Source organism: Pygocentrus nattereri, chromosome 21, assembly GCF_015220715.1.
Source record: "Pygocentrus nattereri isolate fPygNat1 chromosome 21, fPygNat1.pri, whole genome shotgun sequence".
NCBI lineage: Eukaryota > Metazoa > Chordata > Actinopteri > Characiformes > Serrasalmidae > Pygocentrus > Pygocentrus nattereri.
In genome coordinates this window covers 19,396,995-19,410,583 of record NC_051231.1, presented here as the reverse complement: position 1 = coordinate 19,410,583, position 13,589 = coordinate 19,396,995, and the positions used below count along the sequence as shown (strand labels likewise).

Here is a 13,589-nt window from a genome sequence, read left to right as displayed (position 1 = left end):
CAAGTCCAGCACATACACATACTGAGCAACTTAATGCTTCCATCCATCATGCCAAGTCTGCACATTCGGTTCATGAAAGAAGTTTCACCCATTTTGTAGTCTCACAATGAATTGAGTGCAGGAACTAGTGCAGTGGAAATGGCACACCATCACCCTCAACTCATCCCTGATGGAATAGATAACTTGCCCAGTTATTCTGAAAAAGAAAATTGGTCATTACCCACAGCTCATACCATAGGTGAGGGTGGGAAGTTTACCTTATGGCTCAGCTTCCTCTTCATCACTGCAGTCTAGTACAGTGACCACATTACTGCTGCTGTCTGTCTCAGCCTGTGGCCGATCTCACAATCTTTCTTCCCAGGAAATTGGCTTAGCTCTGAGTCTTCTCCTATAATATAATGCTTAATGAGACTGGAGAACACGTGGCAAGACCATTCCTCCAAACAGAGCCTCTTTAGGTCAGAAAAAGATGACAGTACCCAGTGTGTCCCTCAGAATACGAAGGTACACACTGGGCACTGTCATCTTTTTCTGCATTTTTGTTATGGAGTTTAGGTCACTGGAGGGCATGGGGTGACCATGGCAAGTCTTTAATTCTGTGGTTAGTGAACTGTTTTTGTGTAAAACCTTTTTAAATTTTAGGTGTGTTTAGGCTCATTGTCCTTCTGGAAGATCCAAACTATGGCTCAGTTTAAGCATCCTGGCTGAGGCAATCAGGTTTTGATTTGATATCTGCTTGTACTTGATGGTGCCTTTGCCTATATATCAATGTGAATAAATACTCCAGGGCATTTGGAGGAATAACAGCCCCACAAAATCACAGAACCATCACCATACTTCACACTGAGCATAAGGTACTTTTCTGCAAAGCTACTGTTGTGTCCACAACTCACCCAACCAACTCCCCTCTGTTCTTTGATGCCAAAAACCTTTATTTTGGTCTCATTTGACCACAGAACACTGCCCCACTGAAAGTTCCAGTACAAACTGTAGGTGCTTGATTTTTTTCGTCCTTGACAGCAAAGGCTTTCCCGTGCTATGATCCTTGGAGAATCTTTGTTCATTTAAACCTTTCTCCTTACTGTGTGGCTATAATGACCCCACAAAAGTCCTCTTCCTGGCAGATTGTTAAATTTCCAGTTGTTTTGTAATTATTACAGTTCATAATTATTGCCCTGATAGTAGAAATAGGAATTTTCAACTGTTTAGCTATTTTATTGAAATAATTTTCTAATTTGTGCAGTTCAACAACCCTCTGTCACACACCATTTCTGTGTTCACTGGCCTTTCTCGTAATAATAGATGACTGAGGGAATGTGGCCTGTGTTGCATCATTTATGTTCACTGGTGAAACAGGATGTCATGGCTGACCATGTAAGTGTTCCTAATCACTGTGAACTTGAAATATGAGAATATACTTCATTTAGATTTCACTCATAAGAATTTCTAGGGGAGCCAAAAATTGGAGCATAGATAAATGTAAAAAACTTTTTTTTTTCTTTTAGACATTATACATTCAATAAATGGTAAAATTTTTCTAATATCTTGAATGAAAGATCAAAGAGATAAATAAGAATATTTTTACAGCTCATTTTCCCCATGATTATCAGGAGTACCTTTCTCTGCAGAGTTCCAAACGTCTTCTGGAATTACCATCACCACAAAGACTTTCTCCTGGTTTAATGCCATGGGTTTCCATGCCCGCGCAGATGCATGTAAGCCTCACACCACCAAGCACAATGGCAGGCATCAGAGATAGTGGTTTAAAGCACGTCACCACTTGACTCTAGAGCAGTGGAAACATATTCTGTAGAGTGATAAATTGCTTCTCTTTCTGACAGTCCGATGGACAAGTCTGGGTTTGGCGAATGCCAGGAGAATGTTACCTAAGTTTGGTGCAGAAGGGATAATGCTGTGGGGTTGCCTAGGCCTCTTTTTCCAGTGAAGGGAGATCTTAATGCTCAGCATACCAAGATATTTTGAACTTTGTGGGAGCAGTTTGGGGAAGGCCTCTTCAGTTCCAGCATGACTGTGCCCCAGTGCTGAGGAAAGGCAGCCTGTTGGAATGAAAACACACTGACAGTGAGTAAAACAAAGGGAAAGAAACACTCAATATGCAAATAGATGGAGCCAATAAAGAAAGAAATTAAGAAATATATGTTTTATCTAACAAGATTGCAATAACAAAACAAACATGTAATTTGTAATTCACAGGTTACTTGGTGTCACTCAGTTTTACACATTTGTTCAGCAACTTTAATGAGAAAGAAACAAAACCAACAGTGTGAGGTTTCAAAGTTGCCAACAGATTAAATAGCAGTAAGTTAATTCAACTCAAAAATTGTTGAGCAATATGTGGGATATGCTGAGTTTTATGTACAACAGACTTTATTTATTATTAGAGCTAAAGCAAAATGCGGGATTATAGTGCAACGGCACCCCCTGTGGGCCAATGTGGGTGTTTAATCAAAGAAAAACACAAAGTGCAAGTCTTACAAATACATCAAAACATTATTGCTGATTTTCAAATGATTATTTCACAAATACTACCCCTGAGTGATGTAAATTATAGCAGTTGCTTAAATACTGTGCTATCTATAGGTGCTTAGTTTTTCACCAATGTTTACTGTCGTTGGTAAGAGGAGGAGAAAAAATCAATAAGCTTTCGGCAATGCTGGTGCTCAATGCAACAGTGCGATAGTTAATGTTTTTCAATGGGTCAGAGACATGAAGCTAACACTGATGCATTGTACCACAGTGTGACATGTATTTGTTACTTGTGTGCATTAAAAGCTTAAATTTTAAGATGGTAAATGACATTGTAGTTTTGTGGATGATAAAAATTTGAAGACAGGGTAGGGTAAAACATAAAGGAGAAAAAAGATCTAGTCTTATTTATTGATCTATCTTATTTTTGATCTATCTCTGTCTCTCTGTGTTGCACCCCGCCCCCCCCTTCCCTCTCCTTCCTTCTGTGCCCCTGACACCCCCTCTACCCAGCTGACCAGTTCTTCTCCAATCAGAGCTGCTCAGGGCTCTTGTATGCATGAACACACTCTGCTTCACAAGCACAACCTGCATTCACCCGCTCTCTCATTCTGTCTTTCTTCTGCTCCTTTCTCTGCATCTTGCTCATCTCATCCTTTAACACAACCAAGACAGTCTGCCTCTGTACATTTGGCCATCGCTATTCCTTTTGTCTTGTCCATTCACCTTGACTCTTGTATCCCTTACTTGCTGATTTTCTCTTGTGGCAAGATGTCAACCATTCTTGATGTGGAACAGAGTACATGCACTGGAGATGCAGTGGTGAGTGAGTGTTTGTGTCTGTATCTATAAGATTTGATCAGTGTTTAACTAACAGCTGACAGTGCAGTGTGAGTGAGTTTTGAATTAACCTGTTTTCTGATCTTTCTGACATTCTAAATGCATTCATTGTCTCTGCTAATCGAGCAAATGCTACATATATGGCAAGTGAAAATTAGATTGAAAAGTCTCAGACTATTCCTTTAACGTATCTTACATGCTTACATGTCAGTTGGTTCTATAAGGTTGAGAAGATCTAAGAAGGAGGAGGGAGCATAAACAAGGTTAATAAATGTCATGCATAGGCAGTGTGAGTGGGTATATGTGTTTGAATGTTTTTAGCTCTCAATTTTTTCATTTGGTACCTTTGGTGCTTTAATGGTGACTGATGGTCCAAGATAGCTCTGTATATTCTGCAAAAGTGTTGTTCAAATGCTTTAGGTAATATACTGGCACCCATTCTGTTTCTCTTGCAATGCAATAGATCGTTAACTGGTCCACATGACCCATTTTGATGTCACTGATGTCCTTAAAAGGCTTAATTTTCACTGAACCTTGACAGGGCGTGGTATAAGTAACATTTTTTTTTTTGTGTGTATGTGTTTAGTGTATACATGCATTTAAGTGTGTGTTTAAGTTTGTGTTGGTTTTGTGCTGAGTAATGGTTCCTGTGCTAGAGTTAGGTGGATGCAGTGGGTGCGGTATGACTATGCTGATCTTGAAGCTCAGACACAGTGGAGAGGCAAGGAGAATATGATGTGTCACTAGTAGCCTCCTTCAAAACATCAACATGGAGTGTGTATGTATGTATTAATTCATTCACACTGGCTCCTTCTCAGAAGCTGTGTGTGTGTGTACATTATTATTATTATTATTATTATTATTACTATGATATTTTTTTTAATAATTATTATTACTGCAGTCCTCAGTTCCGAAAAAGGTGTGGCACTATGTGAAATGCAAATAAAAACAAAAAGCATTTTTGGTATGTATTTAAAAGCAAACATCTCAAAAAAGTGATGCAATTATGTTTGGTTATAAAAGAAGCATGTAGGAAACACCTATTCCCTGGTGAGCAAGGGTGGTATGAGGATTGCCATTTTTCCATTTAAAATGCATTAGTGAATAATCTAACAATATAATAATAATGGTTAAAAAGAATTTATAGTGCAGTTTTCACAACGATTCTGACATTCACATTCAAGTTTTCTTATTTGGGATTTGTCTCTAGGGAAGAAAAGAATCTATGCATGCTCAAGAGCACAAAAGTGCAAACAATTGTGTGTCTTTAAGAAGACGTTTTGAATCTTTCTTAGACTTTTTCTCGACATCATATTCATGATGTGCTCTGAAATTGCAGAACTGTTCTCTCTGTGCTCTTAAGTTTTTGTCAATATTGTTCTTACCTAAAAATGAAATCCCAGATAGGAAAACATTGGTGAATGTTAAAATCTTCATGAGTGAATTTTAAGAGTAATTCCTTAAGAATGCTTGATGAATGAAGCCCAGGATTTTGCCAACAAATTGAAATGGAATGATGCACTGTGGAAAAAATGCTTTGAGGTCTGAGGAGCCTGCCTTTCAGATAGTAGACCATCCAGCTTGTTACCTGCATACAGTTCAAAAGCCAGGGTCTATCTTTGTACAGAGGTGTATTAGCACCCTTGGCATGGTTAAAAAAAAAACACCCTTTTTTTTTAAGCCCCTTCCTGTTCCAACATGACTGTGCACCAGTGCGCAAAGCAAGGTCCATAAAGACATGGATGAATGAGTTTGGTGTGGAAGAACTTGAAGGGCCTGCACAGAGTCCTGACCTCATCCTGATAGAACACCTTTGGAATGAATTGGAGCAGAGACTGCAAACCAGGCCTTCTAGTCCAACATCAGTGTCTGACCTCACAAATGTGCTTCTGGAAGAATGGTTCAAAATTCCCATGAACACACTCCTAAACCTTGTGGAAAGCCTTCCCAGAAGAGTTGAAGCTGTTATAGCTGCAAAGGGTGGGCTGACATCAAATTAAATCCTATGGATTAAGAATGGGATGTCACTTAAGTTCATATGTGTGTGAAGGCAGATCATACTTTTTACAGTATAGATAAATGTTTACATTTTTTTTTACAGATAAATACTTTTGGCAGTATAGTATATGTTGAAATTTATAGTCACCAGTCAGCTTTGACAAGCCATTAACCGTCTTGAAACTTAAATGGTGTCTCTACATACTCAATATCTAACGAGTGAACCACAGTTTTCATACTAGTCTGGGTTAATTAAATCACTGGTCATGGCTTTGCTATCTTTAATTGCCATAACTCATCAGCCATTGATTATCTCCAAATTATGAAATTTTGTATGAACTGAGACTTTGAGGTATACAATTTTCAGCTTGGCCTTCAGGGGGCCCTTTAACACTCAACAATAATCAGTCATTAATAATATGGTATAATAAAGTCTGCAGATAAACAATCAGTGCCATATGATTTAGTTTACTGACCTGAAACACCTTGTAATTACATGATGTGACATAAATTGGACTCCTTTTCTGGTATTAAGTCTGAACAAAACTCAGTGAACACCTTTGTTGAATGTCCCAGATCAAGAATCATAACATATTGACAAAATCTGACCCACTTTCAATTAGCTTCTCTATGCTCTATGCCTCCATGTTGGATTTAAGGGATCAGTGGATTTAATGTCCCAATTTTAAGGTAATTAAGATATAAATGTAAATTAAATGTGGCATTAAATTTAAGGTGTTCGGGACAGTGTGCCACTGACAGTGATGTCACATTGCACATTTCTCACACAGATACTCATACATAGTACACACGCTCACACATAGGACACACACTTAAACTCTAATAAATAATATCCATCCATCCATTGTCTAAGCCACTTCTCCCTCAGGGTTGCAGGGGGGTGCTGGAGCCTATCCCAGCGGTCATCGGGCGGAAGGCAGGATACACCCTGGACAGGTCTACAGTCCATCGCAGGCCAGACAGACAGACACAGACAGTCACCCACATACTCACACCCAGGGGCAATTTAGCATGTCCAATCAGCCTAACTGCGTGTCTTAATATAATAATAAATAGTAATAAGAAGAAATAACAGCAAAAAGGTTCTGGATTTAAAGCAAGCTTGAATTTAAAGGAGTAGTGGATTTAAGGTAGCAGTAGATTTATAATACAAATTAATTTAAGGTATCAGTAAATATGAGGTCGCAGTGGATTTGAGGTATCAGCAGATTTAAGGTGGCAATGGATTTAAGTTGGCAATGGATTTAAGGAGGTGTTGGATTTAAGGGAGCATTAAATTTAAGTAAGATTTTCTAATTGAGGGTATGCTAAGATTTAAATTGACAGTAGATTTAAGGTAGTAATGGATTTAAGAAAGCAGGATATTTAAGGTGGAAGTAAACTTAAGCAGGCATTGACTGTAAGGGAACAGTGGATTTAGGGTAATTGGCTTCAAAGGAGCACTGAATTAAAGGTAGTAGTGGATTTAAAGAAGAAATGGATTAAAGGTAGCAATGAGTTTAAGGTAGTAAAAAAAATTAAGGTAGCAAAGAATTTCAAGTGGAAGTGGTTTTAAGGGAGCAGAGGAATTACTGTATCATAAAATTTTAGCTGGCAGTGGATTTAAGGTAGCAGTGAATTCAAGGAGTTGTTGGATTTAAGGGAGCAGTGAAGTTAAGATGGGAGTGGAGCTTCCTCAACACCTGCACAACCTTAAAGAAAGAGACAAGCTCCTTAACCAACAGAAAGGCAGCTTTGCTCTCTTCCTCATTGTCCTCTGCTGAAAGTAATCCAGCAAAAATAAATAAATAAATAATTTCAAGTCTGTGCTGCTACAGTGATGATGTCAGCAGTACATATTTTCAAAACAAGCTTGGACCCTGTGTTCCAGAAATCTCTCCCATGTCAGCACTTATCAGAAACAGAAAGAACAGGGAGTAAATGTCAGATAATGTGAAATTTTCCAATCTGCAGTATGTAAAATATGAGTCACAAAGTGCACGTTATTATGTTAGCTGTTCTTAATATTAGATCTCTCACAAACAAGTTCATTTTGATTAATGATTTTATTACAGCTCATGAGCTTGATTTTATGTTTCAGATTTTATGTTAACAGAAACATGGTGACCTGAATGTGATGCAGAAACCATATTATTCGAGTCGGCCCCACCAAACCTTAATTTATAAATGCCTCACATGCTGTCAGGAAAAGTGGATGTTGTAGCTGCTCTTTTTAAGGATTCTTTCAAATGCAAGCAATTATCATTGGGTGATTTCACATCCTTTGAGTGTGTTTTTGTTGTTCTGAAAGGGGCACAAAAGATATTACTTGTAATTGTCTACAGAACTCCAAAGTAATTTCGTTGATAAATTTACAGATATGTTAGCTTTTATTTTCAGTGAGTTTCATTTTGATAAGTTTGTTATTACACTACTTTGGACTCTCTAAGCATCTGTCATTGTTACACTGTGGATGGGGATATCTCACAGGGTCTCAATATATCAGCCAGTGTTAAGGATGTGACTTTGTCAGATCATTACTGTGTTTTCTTTGAAACGTGCACCTCACTAAACATCAAGACCAGACACATCTGCTTTAAAAAAAGGTTTATAAATTACCCTATTTCCCAAAAAGTTGGGACACTGAAAAATGTAAATAAAAACAAAATGCAATAATATACAAATCATTTAAAGGTACAAAGGCAATATATAACATTTTGAAACTGAGAAATTTTATTGTTTTTTTGAAAAGTATATGCCTGTTTTGAATTTGATGCCAACAACACGTTCCAGAAAAGTTGGGACGGGGCAAAAAAGGCTGGTGAAGTTGTGTAATGCTAAAAAAACACCTGGTGGTTATTTGGCAACAGGTTGTTAACGTGATTGAGTGTAAAAAGAGCATCCCAGGGAGGCTGAGTCTTTTTAGAAATAAAGATGAGGAGGGGTTCACCACGATCAAGATTGCACGATCAAATAGTGCAACATTTCAAGAATAGCGTTTTTCAATGTAAAATACCAAAGAATTTTTGCTATTCATCATCTACAGTACATAATGTCATTAAAAGTCTTTTAGGAATCTCTGTATGCAAGGGGCAAGGTAAAAACCTGCATTTGCCGGCAGTGATTATTGGGCCCTGCATTGGCACTGCATTAGAAACAAGACATGATTCTATAGTGGAAATCACTGCATGGGCTCAAAAACACTTCTGAAAACCACTGTTTGTGTAAACAATTTGTCACTGCATCCACAAATGCAAGGTAAAACTCTAAAACACAAAGAAGAAACCATATATAAAAAGGACAGAAGAGCGCCACTGCCTTCTCTGAGCTCAAGCTCATTTAAAATGGGCTGAAGTGAAGTGGAAGTATCCTGTTGTCTGACGAATCAAATTTAAAATTCTTTTTGGAAAATCATGGATGCTGTGTCCTTCAGGCCACTGAAGACCATTCAGCTTGTTATCAGTGCACAGTTCAAAAGCCAGTATGCATGATGGTATAGGAGGGCACTAGTGACTGGTACATCTGTGAAGGCACCATTAATGCTGAACAATACATATGTTTTAGTAACATATGCTGCCATCCAGATGACGTCTTTTTCAGGGAAGGCCTTGCTTATTTCAGCAAGGTATGTATTACGAAAGCATGGCTCTGTTTTAAAAGAGTCTAGGTGCTAAACTGGCCTGTCACTCACTGAGAACATTTTGGGTATTATGAATTGAAAAATGAGACCCTGAACTGTTGAGCATCTGAAATCTTATATCAAGCAAGTGAAAACATTTCACTTTCAAAACTACAGCAATTGGTCCCCTCAGTTCTCAAATGCTTATGAAGTGTTGTTAAAAGAAGAGGTGACAAAGCACAGTGGTAAATATGCCCCCGTCCCAAATTGTTTGGAATGTATTGTTAGCATCAAATTTGACATGGGCATTTATATTTTCAAAAAATAATAAAAGTTCTCAGTTACAACATTTGACATGTTGTCTTTGTAGTATTTTTCTTTAAAAATATGATTTACATGCATATTATTGCATTCTATTTTTATTTCTTATTTCATATTCAAGTCTAAAGACACATTATGAAGATGTTTTAGGACATCTTGAGGCATGTCTTAAAAAATGAAGAAGTCTTTAAGACGTGTCTGTAGACACGTATCTTAAGATGTCTCGGCTATAATAACATCCCAAGATGTCTCAAGATGTAGGATGCATAATATGTATTTTTTAATGTTACCTAATTATTTTTAAATAAATCTTTTAAATATTTTAAGGAGATTTTAAAATGTAACTTTATATCAGAAATTCTAGTAAAGAATTTTTTAAAATTATTTTTGTTTTATGCAGGATGCAAAATGGTATTATTTGTTTTAATATGTATTGTTGTATATTATTTTATAAACATACAAACATTGCATACATTAGTACATACTACAGTTGTACATTTCAGAACAAATTTAAAAACAAAAATAATAATAATAAAAAAATAAATAAAAAATAAGAATAATAATAGGCACATCGTTTCCAGTCTGTAACTTTCTCTACAATGAGCCATTTTATATGAAACCACCAAATGACTGTTTACATCGCAATGACAGAATTATGCCAAGTTTAGAAAAATGTGGAATTCCCCTTTAAATGTTTATTGTTACACATAAATTACAATAATGTAATTTAAAAGGGTGTGTAAAATCACTATTTTGCAGTTTTGTATTTCCTTGTTAATCTGTTAAAAATGTAGAATACTTCTACATTCAAATAATTTACTCTGCAATCCAAAGCATAACCCACATAGCTTTCAAAAAATATAGATTACAGTTGTTTTTGTTTACATTTACTATGTATATGCATAGTACAGTAGTGTCATCACACCTGATATGTTCTACAGACAAGGAAAAACATGTTAACTGTGGTGTAAGTTATTATTGAATATTATTAATATATGATAATGATTCTAATCTTTTAAACTAGTGTAGGACACAAAGGACAAAGTTGCTTTTAGCTCATGTGGAGTCTCATCTTTGGATTGATCCTGCAGTCATCAGGCTCAGTGTCTTGGGCAGATATCCCTTATTAAACACTGACTGTTTCCAAGAACCAGCAGTACCACAGTGCAATGTCAACTGTTTTGAACATATAGTAGATTTAAAATGGACAAATCCCATAATTAGAAATACAGACAGAAGTGATTTGGTATTTAGCATTAAGGGTGAAATATAAAATGTTCCTTAATTGTGTCCTCTACTCTGTTTGGTTTCAGGAGCATGACCTTGAGACTCCACATGGTGTCTTGCATGTGACCATGAGGGGCACTCCCAAAGGAAACTGCCCTGTGATACTGACCTACCACGACATTGGACTCAACCGTATGTAGGAGTGTCACATTTGCACTGAATCCACAATTAAGCACTTAAGAGAAAACAAATAAGGATAACAAGACTGGCCATATTCTGCTTATTTTGCTCAGATAAATCATGCTTCAACACATTATTTAACTTTGAGGACATGCAAGAGATCACACAGCACTTTGCGGTAGTGCACATCGATGCCCCTGGCCAGCAAGAGGCAGCACCCCCCTTCCCTGCTGGGTGAGTCACCTACATGTTGACAAATCATCTCAAAGCTGCTCCAGTACTTACTTAAGTACATAAAATTGCTTTTTGTTATTGATTTGTTGCTCATGTTTATTTTGTGTATGCATGCTCCTCAAAAAACATGGTTCTCATATTTCCACAGGTACCAGTATCCTGGTATGGAGGAGCTTGCGGAGATGCTTCCTTCAGTGCTGACTCAGCTGAAGTGAGTAATGATGTACTTTGTCCATCAGTCCATTAGTTCAGTTGTAGTAGTAATCCCAATTTTACCCAAGTTATATAAACCCAAGTTGTAGTAGTAAATCCAATGTAACTATGTATATAAGACTCTTACAAAATAATGATTCAGATTCAGTAAAAAGGTTTAGAAGTATAATACCTTTGGTGATTTCACTATGTATCAGTGCCTTTTGAATATGTCTGGTAGTTTCATGATACTACTGAAAATGATGATAATTTTGATCACTAATGTCTTGAAAGAAAATTCGTATCATCCCATTCCTAATCACCACCAGTCGCTGCACCACTCAGGAAGGGGCTCTGCACAGGGTTCTATTTTGGACATTCATGGATTGATATGGTACTAGTTGAATAGGTTTGAATATATGACATGCATCCTTATAAGTTACCAAGTGTGTGGATATGTGTGTACGTGTGTGTGGTTCTGCAACTGTTTTGTAGGGTGTACAGCGTGATTGGTATTGGCGTAGGAGCAGGAGCATACATCTTAACCCGCTTCGCAGTGAGTCCTCTGACATCATCCACAAAAACATCATTTGATTTTCTGCCTGTCTTGTTCTTCTCAGCTCTGTTTGCCCTCTTTGTGTTACCAACAATCTTTCAAATGTTCTTCCAACATCAGTTACATCAGCATGCTGATGCAGTCCAGATTAAACTGGAATAATGCATTTAGAATTTATTTTTCTTAGAACAACCTTAATTAAATTTAAATAAATAAAATTATAAATAAAATTAAAGTAGATATGAGGTTATAGTAACAAAGCCACATGTGTCACCTTACACTGTTAGAAATAAAGGTTCTGTACATTTTTCGTTCATCAAGGTACATCAGTGGTTCTAAGGTCCAATTTTGAACCATAAGTTTTTCCCAAGTAAAAAGTACATATTTAAACACAAGAAGTGCTAAAGGTACTAAGATGTATCCTTGAGGGTCCCACCAGGAGGGGTACTGTCCCAGTGACAGTTTCATATCTTTCATACCTTTTTTTCTGAGAGTGTAGAGCCAAATCAGTATGGAAATTGTCTAAAGCTGCTGTTCCCCTGTTGAGTGTCTAAGAGCATCATTGTTCTGTGCACGCACTCTCACACACACACACACACACACACACACACACACACACACACACACACACACACACACACACAAAACACAATTTCTTTCTTTTTCCCCTCTCACTTTCTTTTTCTTGCCCCTTTTCTCTGTCTGCCTCCCTCTTCTTTCTCGCTCTCTTCCTGCCACATCTTTTGCTTTCAGTTACTCCCTCTCTATTCCCTCTATTCATCTCTGCCTAGGTACAGCAGAACCACTGTGCTGATATATTACTGTAGCTTCTCAGGAACACTAGCAGTACGGTCAGAGAAGAGATGTTGTGAGCTCTGCTCTATAAACTCTGCCTTTAATGATAACCATCTGCCCATTTCTTCACATGTATACAGTTTTTAATCACCTTTACTCTGTTTACCTCATTAAAACTATACTGGGCTCTGCCTTTTGCAGCTCAACCATCCATCCCTGGTGGAGGGCTTGGTTCTAATTAATGTTAACCCATGTGCTGAGGGCTGGATTGACTGGGCTGCTTCTAAGGTGGGTAGCAATGTTAGGGTGGGCAAAATGATGATATATGTTAACATCATCATGGTACATACATCACAATAACTTTTTCTATAGTAGATCATGGCCTCATAGCCTGCATCCCAATTTCAACAGATTTTACCCTCCATTAGCCCTTGATTTATTTTCAATACTTACTTATTAGTTTCACCATCATGTACTTTTAATCTAGCATATGGGAGTCACCCACTCATGAATGATCCATTCTTTTTTAGCTCTCTGGATGGACAAGCACCCTGGTGGACATTGTTATGGCTCATCACTTCAGCACTGTAAGTATTTTCATTTCTCTGTGCTTGAAGTGCCATTTTTAAAATTCCCTGATCACTAATAATTGCATTGACCTTGTGATGCGCCAGGAGGAGCTCACAGAGAACAAGGAGCTGATCCAGACCTACCGACTACACATTGCTCAGGACATCTGTCAGGATAATTTGTCCCTCTTCTGTGCCTCCTACAATGCGTAAGGCCTTCTGAACACAAATAAACCACTTTATTGAAATCTACTTAAATACAATTACTGGTTACTCATTAGGGGTGGGAATCTCTAGGCATGATTCGATTTAATTGCGATTCAGAGTGCTGCGATGCGATTATAAAATGATTATAATTTTTTTTCTTCACAGGATTTCTTTTTTTCTCACTCTGTAAGGACTTGGTTTTTGCAAGTATTTGTAATGATCCATAAAGAATTTACTTCCAATATCTTTTATTAATAAAACAAAAGGAAGTGATGTAGCAAGGGAACTGGCCGAACGTTTGGAGATGCATGTATAAACAGCACAGTTGGTGTCCTGGAACGTTATACCTGTAGATAGATAGATA

General features: G+C 37.4%; 1 protein-coding gene across 5 annotated transcripts in view; it reads left to right on the top strand.

Moving 5' to 3' along the window:
* ndrg3a (ndrg family member 3a) overlaps window positions 1–13,589 on the top strand; it is a 93,211-nt gene that overhangs the window by 57,965 nt on the left and 21,657 nt on the right. The window contains exons 1-9 of one of the 5 annotated variants that reach the window (XM_017685278.2): window positions 3,040–3,309; window positions 3,984–4,105; window positions 10,579–10,684; window positions 10,786–10,906; window positions 11,055–11,117; window positions 11,594–11,654; window positions 12,651–12,737; window positions 12,980–13,036; window positions 13,124–13,227. In XM_017685278.2, coding sequence (XP_017540767.1) covers window positions 4,097–4,105; window positions 10,579–10,684; window positions 10,786–10,906; window positions 11,055–11,117; window positions 11,594–11,654; window positions 12,651–12,737; window positions 12,980–13,036; window positions 13,124–13,227 — 608 coding nt within the window. In that variant the 5' untranslated portion in view covers window positions 3,040–3,309; window positions 3,984–4,096. Of the gene's footprint in view, window positions 1–3,039; window positions 3,310–3,983; window positions 4,110–10,578; window positions 10,685–10,785; window positions 10,907–11,054; window positions 11,118–11,593; window positions 11,655–12,650; window positions 12,738–12,979; window positions 13,037–13,123; window positions 13,228–13,589 lie in introns of those variants that run through there. The other 4 variants (XM_017685280.2, XM_017685277.2, XM_017685276.2 and 1 more) reach the window with 4 other exon arrangements.